This window comes from Diabrotica virgifera, chromosome 3, assembly GCF_917563875.1.
Source record: "Diabrotica virgifera virgifera chromosome 3, PGI_DIABVI_V3a".
Lineage (NCBI taxonomy): Eukaryota > Metazoa > Arthropoda > Insecta > Coleoptera > Chrysomelidae > Diabrotica > Diabrotica virgifera.
This window is the reverse complement of record NC_065445.1, coordinates 225,244,230-225,261,541: the sequence shown is the minus strand read 5'-3', so window position 1 is coordinate 225,261,541 and position 17,312 is coordinate 225,244,230. Positions and strand designations below refer to the sequence as shown.

General features: G+C 31.4%; 1 protein-coding gene across 1 annotated transcript in view; it reads right to left on the bottom strand.

Annotated features, from left to right (window-relative positions):
* The window catches only part of LOC114331236 (cytoplasmic dynein 2 heavy chain 1), a 410,099-nt gene that overhangs the window by 380,623 nt on the left and 12,164 nt on the right, over nucleotides 1-17,312 (bottom strand). Inside the window, exons 2-4 of the mRNA XM_050645881.1 lie at nucleotides 16,957-17,114; nucleotides 13,387-13,551; nucleotides 8,421-8,544 (exon numbers count right to left, since the gene is read on the bottom strand). Coding sequence (XP_050501838.1) covers nucleotides 8,421-8,544; nucleotides 13,387-13,551; nucleotides 16,957-17,114 — 447 coding nt within the window. The remainder of the gene's footprint in view (nucleotides 1-8,420; nucleotides 8,545-13,386; nucleotides 13,552-16,956; nucleotides 17,115-17,312) is intronic.

Here is a 17,312-nt window from a genome sequence, read left to right as displayed (position 1 = left end):
CATTTACTTTGCGATAAACTTTTAAAATATAAGTTTGTACCTACCTACATTAATGTATAATAAATATGGGAATATTGTTTATGTTTGAAAAGGTAGAACTACAAGCAGCATTAACTACATAAGGAAGATAAAATTCACCTAATCATCATGGCCTATGAATGAATACTTTGGATGTTTTTCTCATTATATATTTGTTATAATCTGACCTTGACTCCAATTGATTGACTTGCTCTTTTCCAGAATAAATTAACCTCCATCAGTCATGAAAAAACGAACGGAAAAAATACTAAATCTGACGCGGCGTGACGAGAGTAATCTACTTTTTTTACCAGATTACGAGACAACAAAGGGTTTACAAACATATTATAAAAATAAAGCATTAACCCATCTAAGTTTGACAGCTGCTGCAAAAGGTGAGCTAAAAGATGTCTATGATTTTGAAGATCATGAAGAAAAAGATGTACAGCTAGTTAAGAGACACAATATTGAGAAATCCAATGAAGAAATAAATAAAAAAATAGTTGTATTGGAAGATCAACAAATAAGACCGCAACCAGACCACACCAGTGAGAAAATTATAGAAGCGTACTCTCCTCTTAGACATGTACCTCGAAGACAAAGACCCAATAAAGAAATGGAGAAAAAAATAGTTATATTGGAAGATCTACAAATACTACCACCATCAGACATCACCAGTAAGGACATTTTAGGAGCGTACTCTCCTCTAAGAAATGTAACTCGAAGACAAAGAGAACCGTCAGAAGAATCTAAAGAAAACTATGATATTGATGAAATGGAAGAACCTTCTCGATCTTCTGGGAGTGAGTATCTACCTTCAAGCGATGATGAGGAAAATGAAGAATTTCCGCTTATACGTTATGAAAGAATTAGTAAAGCTGAAGGTAAAAGTACCAAAAAAACAAAAAAATATATAAGCAACAATTATTCTTACAAGTCTAATGAAATATCCACAACTACTACCTTGCTTGATCAAAATTTAAAACCAAAAGAAGAAAGCTTTGAATTAGAAACTACAAGTAAGCACGTAGACCCTTTTATAGTTAACTTCGGTAAATTTGTAGGACCCTCTCATGTTAAAGTTGAGTCACACTTCAGTCGTTCACAAGACAAAAAAACAACATGTCCGTATTGCTTGGACGATGTAACCCATTTTGCACGACACTTGATTAGAAGACATTGTGATCAAGGTGCTGTTAAGGAATTTTCGTCATTTCCTCCAAATTACCACAAAAGAAAATTATTGTTAGATGCTATTCGCCGTCAGGGAAATTTTGTTAGTTCCTTATCAACTAATAATATAAGACCTGTACGAAGACCCAAGGAAGCTGAAGATGTAGATACATCATTATTTGTTTCTTACCCCGATTGCATGGGATTCTTTAGAAGAACGTATTTAAGAAGACATAGAAAGCAATGTCCTGCCAGATCTAAATGTAAAACTGTCAAACGTGAAAATCATTTATCTTTATCACAAGTATTCACTGTATGTTCAGGTGTACACGGTGATTTTCTTGCTTCTTTGCGTTTAAAAAAAGAAGTTTTTCCAATTATGCGAAGTGACGAGATTTCAAGAACTGCTATGAAAGATATGCTCATATGCTGAAAGCTTGCTAAGAAAGCACAAGCGTGCTCAAATAAGAAATGTTATCTCAAATAAAATGAGAGAATTGGGACGACTTCTTATAAGTTTGAGAAATACAACTGGAATTCAACTACTATTTGATGCTTTGAAACCACAGTTTTTTGATAATATTGTCGGAGCTGTAAAAGTTATTAGCGGATATTGTGAAGAAACCAAAACCTTTCAAGCGAGCAGTTTGGCACTACACATGGGGACCACGCTTAAACAAGTTTGTGACATAGCTACAAAGAATATTATACAGAAAAGTCCTATTATAATCTGTACTACTGCCGAAGAAAGTCTTAAAGACATTAAGCGTTTAAAAAATCTTATTGAAAACCATTGGACATCTGAGATTTCAAGCCTTGCACTGAAAAATTTAAAGGAAAATAATTATGTTTCTCCAAAATTGTTGCCATTGACCCAAGATGTTATAAAATTCCAAATTTGTAATGAACGAAGCCCATGAAGCTTCAGATGCATTGAAGAACAATATCCACATTAAGTTGAACTATCGAAAGCTGATCGAGTCTGTCTTAGCATTGACATTATTAATAAATAGAAAGCGCATTGGGGAAATTCAGTACCTAAAAACCGAGACTTATAATTCAACAGTCAGTGAAAACCAGCAAACCGAGTTTCTAGATTGTCTTTCAAAAACTGAACAAACTTTGTGCAAGAATTACAAAAGAGTAGTGACCGGTGGAAAAGGAAGCAGACCTGTTGCAATTTTATTTCCACCGGACCTTCAGAAATTCATTGAACTTCTTCTAAGTTTCCGAAGTATTTGTGTGACTCCGACAAATCCGTATTTATTTGGTAATCCTAACACAGAGCTGTGGTTGAGTGGCTATCATATTGTGAAAAAGCTGGCGACAAAAGCTGATGTTTCGGATACAACTCTGTTTACATCAACCCGTTTAAGAAAACAAATTGCCACATTATTGCAAGCAATCAATATTAAGGATGACGAAATGGAACAGTTTGCTACTTTCATGGGACACACCAAAAAACACATGAATCGTATTATAGGTAATTATAAATTCAATTTTTTTATCATTTTTATCAACGACCATTTAAAAACTACATTCACTTGTGTTTTATCAAGTATAATGATGAACTTTATTTAGTCGTGAATAATGAATCATAATTCACAGGTCATAAATAAATGACAATTTGAGTTTATTTATATAAAAATACAACAACTTACATCTGAAGAAAAAATAAAAAACTTCTTACACCGTAGGGGATCGAACCTATATGTTTAGAATAGTATTTGGGGTTTAAAATCTTAATTTCATTGCTTTTGTTCCAATTAAACAAGTTACACCAAAATCAAGTAGTATCTACTACATTTTTGATTTAAAAAAATTCATGTGTAGTACAAAAACGTTTTCATTTTGCTTTATTTATTTAAAAACCGTGCTTATTACCTATTTTTTGTGGCACTGTCCATATTTCGCATACATTTTTAATGGGAAAGTTCTGTTTTCCAATCCTCTTTTAAAAAACAGAAACTAAAGGTCAGTCTACTTGGCTACATACTCAAATGTACGTACTTCTGATACTTTAACTAGTTCTGTCTCGTAGGCTTCCTCAGGACTTGTATCAGACAGCAAAAGTTGCCAAATTACTTATCGCTGTTAATAGTGGACAAGTAGCAAAGTATAAAGGAAAATCCCTTGACGAAATAACTTTGTCAGACAATGAATTATTGCTGGATGAGACTGAAGCAGAAAAACCTTTATTTCATGGTAAGAAATTCATAATTATTTATTTTCTTTTAAGGTACCAGAATGAAGGAAACTTTTTTATGACAATAAAGTTTTTTGTAAAATCAACAACATAAATTCCAATACCGTAAAAGTGAATATTTTGTTTTAAAATTAATAGGTTAATGAAATCGTTTGTTATTTGCTGTCATTAGAACACGAAGTACTGCGCCAAATTCATTACTGTAATATTGATTCGGAACACAAACAATAGTGCAATGAAAATTTTTAAATTTCAGTTTATTTTCAAAATTCGCCCCGTTAAAAAAATATAGATGCTTAAATTTTCAGTTAATACGTTAACTAGTATCTACGAAATATGGAGGAATTTAAAACATGCTTTACTCACCACGTAACTTTAGCAAATCAGGTTGATATTTCATTAGGATTACTAGAAAAAATTAATATATGCAGGCATGAAGATTTAATATATATATATATATATATATATATATATATATATATATATATATATATATATATATATATATATATATATATATATATATATATATATATATATATATATATATTGTTTTTAGATCAAAATATTAATGAAAATGAAATAGAAGAGACGTGGGAACAGCAATTCGGAGAACAAGCAATGAAAAATGCGGTATTAGGTAATTATCTATTTTTCCTTATCCAGAACTAAGAATTTAAAGAACGTGGAATGAAAGATAAACTGTTATGTTTTAGATGAAAGGGAAAATAGTATAAAAAAAGGAAAGCGAGGAAAGTGGAATTCAGAGCAAAAAAAGTATTGAAAACAGCTTTCAAAGATCACATAAAAAACAAAAAAGCTCCGAGAAAAGAAGAAACCGAGTTGATAATGAAAAAACATAAAGATTTATTCAAGGATAAGACGTGGGCCACAGTGAAAGCTTTTGTTTATAACTGTTATAAAGGTTAAACAATTGCTAATTTACTTTAAATATTTTAGACTTGCACTGCGCTAGTATAAACGTTTAATTTTATTTCAATGTTTAATAATTATTTTAGTCATTCTCAGCATTAATTATAAATAAGATAAAATGTAAAATAGCTATTAACCAAATATTTAATGAAGTACTCGTATTTACTTTTGTACTTTTTTTTTTCTTGCAGCTGTTTGTATTTTCAGTTTAAATTTTTTTCCATAATTCGAAATATAATATTTTATTTATCATTTTGTATTATTTTCTGGTTTTTCAGACATTTTTTTTTAAATCTGTAATACCTGTTGCAGGAAATTTACTCAATGAAATCGAGTAAAGAAATATCTAACAATACATATAGGTATAGGGTGTTTTATTATAAAACAATGTATTTGTTTTATTTTATACTAAATACTGTATCAAATTTTGTTTTCAAGATGAAAAGAAGGAGAACTTTATATTTCACCAATACTGTCGATTTTTCCAAGGTGGGCATTACCCACTCGTGTCCCTGAGAAGCTACACCGATGTTTGTGTTCTTTATTGAATTAGGCACTCTGTATAGTATTTTTAAGATTGATAATCTTTATATATGTGTGTCGTTCTTACTTCTAACAATTGTGATTTACGCCCAATGGTATATATGTGAAAATAAATTTCACGCACGTTTTCAAGCCCAGCGGCGTTGTCAAATGTCGGGCTTCATAGCGATTTATTTAAATATAATAGTTCAAATGTATAAAACTTATAGACGAAAGCGCCCCCTACCGCATGATTTTGGAAACTTTTTGTATAAGTGTATGTATAAGCTGTACGTTGTGAAGCCTTCGCAAAAATTTGTCCAGTTGGGTAAGAAAGTAAGGGGAATCCAATGGTTGTTAGATACTCGGGCGACGTTTCGAAACCCGCAGTCGGGCTCCAAAAGGTAGTTGCGGGCTTGTAAACGTTCAAAATATATCTTGTACGGGCCTGTATAAGAGCGTTTATATGTGTATATATATATATATATATATATATATATTTATGTAGAAAATACACAGGGTGTTTGGTAAATAATAGGCCATAGCTTAGCCTCAGGTTCCTGAGGTTAAAATAGGCCGATTTAAGCTAACTTACCTTAGTACAAAGGTTATAATAACCGAGATACAGGGTGTGCAATTTAAATTTTTTTTTATTTATTATTGAATATTCCCTGACATGTATGAGATAACAACATGAAATTTGGTATGTGGGGGTTTTTTGGGTCGAAAAAACTAAATTCCCTACCAAAAATTATGTATTGCCCAGAGGGCGCTACATACGCCTTTCAGCACTCATTTATTACGTTCAATTTTTTTATGCTTCACTCTGTATAATTTTGACATTAAAAATTTTATTGTCTCATTAGTTTTACTTAAGAAAGGTATAATTCTTTCATCTCCCTAAACTCAACCGTTTTCGAGATAAACGCATTTTAAATCTGCGATACACCATCATTTTTAGCATAATATCATTGTAGTTACACCCGAAAAATAACTTACAACCATAAAATTATCCAAAAATGTATCGCAAATTTCTTCAAATGGAATTTGCGATGCAATGACATAAATTTGAGAACTGGCAAAATTATTATGGTTTTAAGTTATTTTTCGGGTGTAACTATACAATGATATTATGCTAAAAATGATGGTGTATCGCAGATTAAAATGCGTTTATCTCGAAAACGGTTGAGTTTAGGAAGATGAAAGAAGTATACCTTTTTTAAGTAAAACTAATAGGAGAATAAAAATTTTAATGTCAAAATTATACAGAGTGAGGGATAAAAAAAATTGAACGTAATAAATGAGTGCTGAAAGGCGTATGTGGCGCCCTCTGTCGAATATATAATTTTTGGTAGAGGATTTAGTTTTCTCGACCCAAAAAAACCCCACATACCAAATTTCATGTTCTTATCTCATACCTGTCAGGAAATATTCAATAATAAAAAAAAAGTTAAATTTTGACACCCTGTATCTCGGTTATTATAAAGTTTGTACTAAGGTAAGTTAGCTTAAATCGGCCTATTTTAACCTCAGAAACTTGGGGTTAAGCTATGGCCCATTCTTTACCAAACACCCTGTATACTAATAATTCAAGAAATAAAAATAATGCATACGGATAATTTAGGACAGGACAACAATAAGAAGGATAATGAATGCTAAGAAGAAAAGAGAGGAAAATACAAAAGCTCAAGAAAGGTAGAGAAAAATAAGCATAGGGTAGTATGTAAACAATGTAAGTAGTGCAAATAGCTAAAGTTATTGGAGGTAAACTATATTATGATAGCTGATATAAACATAGTTTCTGAAGTTATGCATCAACTAAAATTATGCTCATTTTCATAGTTGATTTTTTCATGAACCTATTAACGAATTCCGCTATTTTTTTATTATTTTAGATTGTTCTTTTATATTGACACAGTTGGGCACATGTTTACTCAAACTTCTTTTTTTGTACTTATATCGGGTTGAAGAACAGAAATGTTTTTCTTATGTTAAATTTGAGACACCCTGTAGGAATAACACGGTGCAATGTGTGTATACATCGAAATCGTATTGTAGTCTTATGTTTTGTGACCATTTTGTTGTTTGAATATCCCCGATGTCTTTAAAAACAAAGGAAATAGACGGTTTTATTCTTTAACATGTGTTTTAAGTGAAACAAAAGTTTGAGACACCCTGTAGTGAGAAAATTGTGCAAAGGTTGTTGAACATCGAAATTATGTTGTAGTCGGATATTTTTTTAGTTCTTTTGATAACTTTAATAACACAGAAACTAGACCTAGACGGTTTTACTCTTTAATATGTGTTTTAACTGAAGACATGCGATTCGTGAGGAAGCCATATCTTATGATATACTAACATGAAAGTATTTCCTATATGCGAAAGGAAGAGAGTGTGCAAAGAAAGAAAATCTATGCAATATACCACTCGTTAAAGAGCCTCCACGTAGACACCAAATCCGTTCTTACTCTCAAGGAAATTCCACACCAAAACATCTCAGAGCCTCCATTAAACGATCTCGTCTCTCTTATGTTGCGCTGTGCATATCGCTCACTTGGTCGACAAAAAGCTCTTAAGGGGCAGACCAGAATTGTTACCGTTATGTGTCTTTCTGTTTTTAAAATTTTGTTAACAGTTTTTTTATTGTTGATTTAGTTTTGTTTCAGTTAAAACACGTATAAGAATAAAACCGTCTATTTTATTTGATTCTAAAGATATCACGGACTTTTAAAAAACAAAATGGTCGCAAAACATAAGACTACAATACGATTTCGATGTATACCCATGTCCTCCCTACAGGGTGTCCCAAACTTAACACACGAAAAACATTTATTTTCTTCCATCCGGTATAAGTTCAAAAAAGAAGTTTGGGTAAATATTTTCCCAACTGTGTAAACACCAAAAAAAATCTAAAACAATGAAAAAAATAGAGGAATCCCTTAATCTGTTCACACGAAAAAATCAACTATGGAAATGAGCATACTTTTAGGTGTTATATAACTTTTGAAACTACGTGTACTTTAATAGTTATTTAATTAACAAGTGTATTAATAAGGGTGATTAGCAAATGAGATATTTTAACGCGTGAGCGGAGCGAGCGCGTTAATGTTAGAGATTGTTAATCGCCATTTTAATTCACGAGTTCGTTACAAAACTTTTCCGTCGACGGTACTTTTCAGAAATAAAGATATATCCATCTTTTTATCGTACAAATACACAGAATTTTAAACAATAAAGTAAATAATGACATACAATGACAGATAGTACTAACAGCGGTTACTTGATTTTAATTTTTTTAGTGGGAATATAATTAGGTAGGTATATGTTTGATTGGCTACACCACAAGTCACTGCCAATCACAGAGCGTTTAATTAATTTATGCAAGCAATGTATGTTGTGTTGCCTATAATGAAATCGTTTATTAATAGAAACTCATTCATTAATAGGGGTCATTAATCAATGATTTTGAGGGTGTTAAAATTGATCATAAATGGACAGTTGACGGAAAAAATAATAAAATTATGATAAAATTGTAAATTTTAATTTTTGTAATCATAAATATCCTCACCTGATAAAGAAGAATAATCTGATGCCTGGGGATCTATTAATTTTGTAGGTTGATCGCTAAATATGACGGATCGTAAATCATTTTGAAGATTATTTATCTGTCTGTGTAAAGTTGGCTGATCTTTCTGTAAAAATAAAGATTTCTTGAATAAAAAAAATCACCTCAATATGGGTTGGCATCAACAGGTTATTTTAATAAAATTGAATCCCAAGAGAATAGATGTTTGAGGGTGTATCTGGTAAGTTACAAACTACTCCCGCTAATATTATTAATTTTGAAGCTAAGAAACCACCACTTACACTACGCAGACAGTGTTATACAGATAAGTTTGTAGCTAAAAAAATATCTCAAAAAACATTAGCTACTTAAAAAATATTCCCAACTTGAATAAATTAGATTTTAGTGTAGGAAACAAAGGTTGAACCTTGCAAAATGGACACAAGTCCGGTTTTATTTTTTTTCTGGTATATCAAGGGTTGCTTATTATAAGACTAACTTTTTCTGAAAAAATTTCGCCCCGGAACCCCCCTTTTCACCCCTTTAAAGGGGGTAATTTGTGGTTTTTGCGGAACGTAGCCCTTCCTGTAACTTTTACAAAAAATTTCTTTTATAGAAATATGAAGAGGACTATATTTTCTACGATTTATTTCCAACACCATCTCTCTATCATCCACCGTTTAGCGGGGGTGGCGCCCTAAAGTTGACAAGTTTTTAAAAAAGATGTTTTTAAAAAAAATATATTTTTCTCTAACTGTAACGGAAATTACGAAGCAATCCTGCGGCAATATTCACAAATAATTGACTGATTTTTTGGTATAGGCTTTACTTAAGGATAATTGCCCTTGTTTTAATTACAGGGTGTTACATTTTAAAAAACCTCTTTTTATACCATTTGAACCGTTTATGCTAGAGTAAAAAGACTTTCAGCGATTACCCATGTACTGGTGCTATTTACAAATTTGTATAATGCACCCCCATTTTTTCCCCGGAACCACCCCAAAAAAAAGAAGAATTAATAAATAAATTGATTTTCTTGGAATCCTTCACACACAATGCCCTTTATTAATATGCTTCATACATCATTTTGTGGACGTTATTATTACCCATGCACGGACACCAAAAGCAATTCCCTAGTGCAATCCCTTAAGCAAAAAAAAAATAAATAAAATGGGGGGTTGAAAATTTTTTTTTGTTTTTTGCTTTTTGATCCATATGGGCATATGCTTCATCAATAGTGCTTTTCAAAAATATATATGGTTATTGCAACATCTCTGCGAAAACCACCCCTATCCTTGAAAATGTACTGCAGAAACTACCCCTATCCCTTGGCGAGCATGTTTTTACGATTTTCTCATTACCTCTGTATTATTTTTAAACAAAACTTATACACGGTTAAAGACCACTATTTACTCTAAAAATTATGTCCTATTCATTTTTTCGTATAAGCAACGGTTACGGCACAGTGGCGCCGTAAACCTCATATATGCTTTGGCGGGCTCCAGTTTTTGTTTTTTTTTCGTCATCTGTTCGTTTTATTGATAAAGTACTTATGCAAAATAAAACAACACAGTGTAACCTACAAATTATGACTTCTGCACATTTTACATTCTTTGCTCCCCAAAGCCACAGTGGTGGCCCAAAATAAATTTTTGCATATTTTCGCCACCTACATGCATTTTATTGCATTAATGCTACCTTAACAGCACAATATTTACCCTTAGGTGGTCGCTACGCAGTGGCGGATCCAGGGAGGGGTGATGGGGGTGAACACCTCCCCCCCTCTCAAACCAAGTCATATTATATTCAAAGATTATAAAAATATTCATTTATTTTTATAGAAATTTAACCAATTGGCACCCCCCTCTTAACGATGCTGGATCCGCTACTGTCGCTAAAGCATAAAAAGTAATTCTTATAAAAATAATATTAATATTATATAAGTATTTCTATAAAAAAAATGAATATTTTTATAATCTTCAAATATAATATCACTTGGTTTGAGAGGGGTGGGAGTGATCGCCCCCATCACCCCTCCCTGGATCCGCCACTGCTTAGCGACCACTTAGGGGTGAATATTGTGCTATTAAGGTAGCATTCACGCAATAAAATGCGTGTAGGTGGCGAAAATATGAAAAAATTTATTTTGGGCCACCACTGTAGCTTTGGGGAGCAAAGAATGTAAAATGTGCATAGGTCATGATTTGTAGGTTACACTGTGTTGTTTTATTTTACATAAGTACTTTATCAATAAAACAAACTGATGACGAAAAAATAAACAAAAACTGGAGCCCGTCAAAGCATTTTTGAGGTTTACGGCGCCACTGTGCCGTAACGGTTGCTTAAACGAAAAAAATGAATAGGACCTAATTTTTAGAGTAAATAGTGGTCTTTAACCTTGTATAAGTTTTGTTTAAAAAAAATGAATAGGTAATGAGAAAATCGTAAAAACATGCTGGATAAGGTATAGGGGTAGTTTCTGCAGTATATTTTCAAGGATAGGGGTGGTTTTCGCAGGGATGTTGCAATAACCATATATATTTTTGAAAAGCACTCTTGATGAAGCATATGCCCATATGGATCAAAAAGCAAAAAACAAAAGAAAAATTTTAACCCCCCATTTTATTTATTGTTTTTGGCTACAAGGGTTGCACTAGGAAATCGCGTTTAGTGTCCATGCATGGGTAATAATAACTTGCACAAAATGATATATGAAGCATATTAATGAAGGGCATTGTATGTGAAGGATTCCAAGAAAATCACTTTATTTATTAATTCTTCTTCTTTTTTGGGTGGTTCCGAGGAAAAAATGGGGGTGCATTATACAAATTTGTAAATAACACCAGTACATGGGTAATCGCTGAAAGTCTTTTTACTCTAGCATAAACGGTTCAGATGGTATAAAAAGGGGTTTTTTAAAATGTAACACCCTGTAATTAAAAAAAGGGCAATTACCCTTAAGTGAAACCTATACGAAAAAATCAGTCATATATTTGTGAATAATCTCCGTAGCATTTCTTTTTAATTTCCGTTACAGTTAACGAAAAATATATTTTTTCTAAAAACATCTTTTTTAAAAACTTGTCAACTTTGGGGCGCCACCCTTGCTAAACGGTGGATGATAGAGAGATGCTGTCGGAAATAAATCGTAGAAAATATAGTCTTCTTCATATTTCTATAAAAGAAATTTTTTGTAAAAGGTACAGGAAGGGCTACGTTCTGCAAAAACCATAAATTACCCCCTTTAAAGGGGTGAAAAGGGGGGTTCCGGGGCGAATTTTTTTCAGAAAAAGTTAGTCTGATAATAAGCACCCCTTGATATGCCAGAAAAAAAATAAAACCGGACTTGTGTCCATTTTGCAAGGTTCAACCTCTGTTTCCTACACTATTTAATCACAAATATTTATGAAACCTATTATACACTCATTCCCTTGAGACATTTTTGGTAATACAAACATATTATATGGATTTAATTTAAACCTACCAGGCAGTATTATTAACAAAATAATGAAAGATAAGTTGCCTATAATATGTCAATACAGTTTTACTGGCTGTCCCAAAATTCAAAATAATACTTCCCTCACTTCCACCTAAGTATATTGTGATAATTTTATTTATCAACATTGCATTGTTGCATATGAATACTATGCCATCAACAAAAAATCTTATATTACTTAAAAATATACCATCCGTTTTAATTCCACATTGTTCCCAATTTAGCACTTTTTGATAACTTTTTTTTCTGACTTATGTTATTGCAAAAAAAATGCTCCCTGGGAAAAACAATTTGAATAAAATTTAAACAATTGAATGAATCGCTTTGAAATTTTTATCACATATTAAGCACCAAAGAACCCTCATTTGACAAAAGCTTCAAAGCTGTATACTAATTTTTACAACAATTATTGAGAAAATATTTTTTTTTGCAATTCCGACCTTCTTTGGCAATTATATTAACAATAAATGAGTATGTCAAACTTTGTAATACGTCATTTTAAAGCTTTTTCCATAAACTCGAAGATATTTGTACTAAAAAAATCATAAGTTTCACTGTTTTTCTTTGATTTGAAAAAAAAGGGGGGAAATGCCATTTTTTGACAATTAATTGTTTATAAATAAAAATAGCCGCCAGATCCTACGCAGGAAATAGTTATAATTTGTTCTTATAGATATTACCTGTTGAAAAAACGCTTAAGTACCCTGACTGCTGAAGTGTCACGAACAGGGTATTGTAATTTTTTTAATTAATTTGGTTGAAGTTGAATGCATTCTCATATTCTCAAAGCCCAAAGGACATCGCACACATCTTATGGAAAATATAATGTCACTCAAATTCAATAAAATTTATACGAATAGATTCGTTTTAAATTAACGGTCAAATCTTATCATTGCGCCAACTCTTAATTATGATTAATTACGGCGCAAATTGCAATTAAAGTTTATCGAAATCACATTTTTGGAGTCAGTAAAAGTGTCACTATTGCTCTGGGTGCTATTCAAAAGGAGCTTAAACCCCGCTGGGCCTAAGCGGATGAGTGAAACTAATCCGCTGATTTATGGAGTACCGACAATTTGGGTATTTTAAAATATTTTTTCTCTCTCTAACTTATATACGTACCCATTTGATTTCAGATTTATTTATATCAATTTCTGCTCTTATTATTGAAAATATAGAGTTGGCGCAATGATAAGATTTGACCGTTAATTTAAAACGTATCTATTCGTATAAATTTTATTGAATTTGAGTGACATTATATTTTCCATAAGATGTGTGCGATGTCCTTTGATATAAATTTTTAAATAAATCGTTATCAAAAGTGTTCAAAATTGTTAAAATTACAGAAAAAAATTTAACTTCTTAATATTTAATCGTTTAGGGTTTAATACAACTTATTTTTGTTTGTCTTTTACAAGAGTCCCCTGAATCCTGGATTATAAAGTCTAAATTATTAGTTATACCTAAACTTACCTGTAATAGTAAAGGGGAATAAATGCTTAAGCTCTGAAATAGCGCCAACGTAGGAGATCCAGAAAAGTTTGTACTCTGAATATTATTTAACAAATTGTCGTCTGTTGGAACGTGTGGTTTGTATTTAATAAAAACCATAACCATATCGTATTGTTTATTAGATAACTAAAAAAATATGTCATGTGTTAAATAAAATAAATCAACATTTAAAATGTAATATATGTATATACAGGGTGGTGAATTGGAAAACGGGCCATAGGAAACTCACTGTAAAATTCTAAACTGTTGAATTCCTGCTTCCCTAATTATTCTACATCAAAAGACATGAGAAACTATTGAGATCTGAAATAGAATCTTTGAAGAGGATTGAAATCTTTATTGAAAACAATTGTTAAAATTGTTCTACGAATTAAACACATTCCAAAATTTTGTAAAATATAATAAATTGTATCAAAGTATTTACCAAATTTAGGCCACACACAAAGCAAGAATGTGTATAAGGTTGCCTTCGGTCTCAATGAAATTATTATATTAACAATATTTTGAACTGTCAGTATTTTTATTTTATCGTTTTTATTGTTTAAAAACAATAAAGTCGAAAAGATGTCATCAGTTGAGGAGAAAGTAGTAATAATAAAGATGTTTTATTCAGTCAATAGTTTGCGTACTGTCAGAAATAGTAACGTGTGGCCTTACTTTTACGCACTTACTTAGGTATGGCAAATGTATTCTATTTTTAAAAATTTTGGACTCTGTTTAAATCGTAGAACAGTTTTAACTTTTGTTTTTAATACAGATTTTAATCCTCTACAAATAGTTTCTCATGACTTTTGATGCAAAATAATTAGGGAAGCAGGAATTCAACAATTTAGATTTTTACATTGGGTTTCCTATGGCCCGTTTTCCAATTCACCACCCGGTATAGCTGTGAGACCCGTTACATAGGTACAATATATTCCAGATAATATCCTACACTAGGTCTACACTCTTTGCAGATGCCCCACTTAACCGAGTGATGGAAAAAAATAATAGACTACAAAATTCCTCTATTTATCCAATAGGGTATACAAAATGGCACTAATTTTAACACTAATGATGATGAAAGAGAATATCATAGACAGAAAATGCATTATTTTAAAAGAAAATACAAGAAAAATACAAGAAATACATATATGAACATAAGGACTAGAGAAAGAAATCCCTTCCATTTTTGGGGAAAACACGGCGAAGTTTAATTAATGTATGTATATGTAAGGCGAAAGTTTAGTATAATGCTGGTTAACGGGTAGATACCCTTAAACAATCCCTCTAAGGCAGATATTTACTGTCTAACCCAATCCAAATTCCCACATATCCATATCTCCTTTTAGATATCCAAATTCCCAGGAGTAAACCTAACGCTGAAGAAAGATCATTATGAAAGTATTAATAATTCCAATTGATTTTTCTCAAGATATCATAATGGAGACATAAAACCAAGAATTGGCTCTTCATCTTGGACACCCCCTAAGTGGAAAAAGGGTGCTAGCAATCAACCGTTCTTTCAACAAATTAAGAAAAAAACAATTGAAAGTTAGAAATAGATTGTAAATTAATAACCATGGAACAAATATAGAAGTGCTCTGGGACAAACTAGAAACATGCATAACCACAAACTTAAGAAGAATTAAAACCCAACGTGAAAAGAAAAAGAAAAGAATAGATGACATATTATGCTATTCTGGATTTTAGAGAAGAAAGAAAACAACACAGGAATAGAAAAGAAGTAAAATACAAGTAATTACATGGAAAAGTAATTAGAGCAATCAAGGAGGCTGAAGAGCGATGAGAAAAAAATAAAGATACTACAAGCAAAACATGATATATTTAATATCCATAAGATAATAAAAAAAATGACCAAATACTTTGATTATTGAAATGAAATAGGATGGAACAGAAAAACAAACTAAGTAATGCAAAACCTGTACGACAACGAAAAAATAACAAAGTCAAGAACATGTTCGGACATACAATAATGGAAAGCGAAAATATGCAAAAATATTGCAGGGATTTTTTTTGTTTAATGCCTCGACAACTAATTAATTTTCATTGACATGGTACAGTGATTTCGCAATCCGGTAGTTTAATGTATAGTATGTGTGTTAAGTAAATGTCTTGTTACTTAGCAAAGTCGACTGCATTGTTTTTACAAAGAGACACTAAATGAAAAATTTCATACCAAGCTGAGATAAGAACCCACAACCCTTGGATCTAAAGGTAGGCTCTCTTACCACTGAGCCACAGAGGAGGTAACAATGAATTTAGATATAAGTTTATTGTTTACTTAGGGTTACTATTTTGATTGGGAATAATTCACAAGCAATTAGAGCATACCTCAAGAAATAAAACTGATTTGGTGCCAACTTGCACTTTTACCCTGGTGGTGAATACCACCCCTTCCCGCGGGTGAAAACAATTTTATTAAAAATAACCCCACAAAACGATAGAGGGACAAATTTTATGTAAAATTTGTTATATCATGTTATTAAAATAAATCAATACTTTTTGAGTTATTAAAGATTAAAGATTTGTCTATTTAAGAGCCTATGCGTGAAGTTACGTATGATAAAAAGAACATATTAATTAATTGTATATTAGCAAAATATTATTTTTATATTATTTCGATATTTAATTGAATTTTTTCTATCAATATAAACTGAATATCTCCAGAAACTGGGGGTGTCCAATAATGGGTACATTTGACATATTCGAATACACTTCTTTAGCTAAATTTATAATATCAAAATAATATATAAATAATATTTTAGTAACATACAATTAATTAATATGTTCTTTTTATTATCCGTAACTTCACGCATGTGCTCTTAAACAGACAAATCTTTGATCTTTAATAACTCAAAAAGTATTGATTTATTTGAATAACATGATATAACAAATTTTACTTATAAATTGTTCCTCTATCGATTTGTGGGGTTATTTTTAATAAAATGGTTTTCACCCCCGAAAAGGGGTGGTATCCACCCCCAGGGTAAAAGTGCAAGATGGCACCAAATCATTGTTATTTCTTGGGGTATGCTCTTACTAGTCACCAATTTTCATGCAAATTGATGGAGGTTAACAAAATAGGAGGTGAAAACCTTTAAAGACTACACTAACTTTCCCCTTTCATCCCTTATTTCTACGTCCTGTATCCGCTGAGGTGTCAGCCTGAAAGGGATCATAATTATCAATATACAATAGACACATTTCACATGCTAAACTCCATATTACTTATGACGATGATTTTTCGGCTCTAGCTCTTAGACTATATTTACTTAGGATCTATAAACTATTAGGATTTTCGGATATTTAATTATAATTTTAATTGAAATATTCCAAATGATATTAAGATTGTTTATAAAAACAACTGAATACATGATGTAAACATCTACATTATTTTGCGATTTTATACACTAGGTGAGAATAGTTACAAAATCAGAAAGTAAAAATTATTAGAAACTGAACCAAACACTTATCAATTAAACGCCATCCAAACTCCAAACAAAAAAGTGTATATGACAGTTAATTTACCGTTCTGAAAAATTTCATTCGTTTGTTGTCGTCAATTTCTTCAATAATAGCGTACAATGTAAGAACATTTTCCATCGTCAAAAAGTTTTGTAAATCTTGCATACCAATGATGTCTTTGTCCCAGTTGTCCTCCAAAAAGGTTGTTCCGAGATGAAGTCCTAAAAATAAAAAAAATTGCAATGAAATAATGCACAAGAACCAATAGAGTATGGAACTAATAATATAGAGACTATTCTTTGTTTCAATAAATAAGTAAGCAAATTTTAATTAATTAGTTAACTAGTTCGCCTATTAGCAAACACTTATTCTTGGTAAGTGGCGGGCTAATACCTCTATGAAAGGTTGCCACTACATCT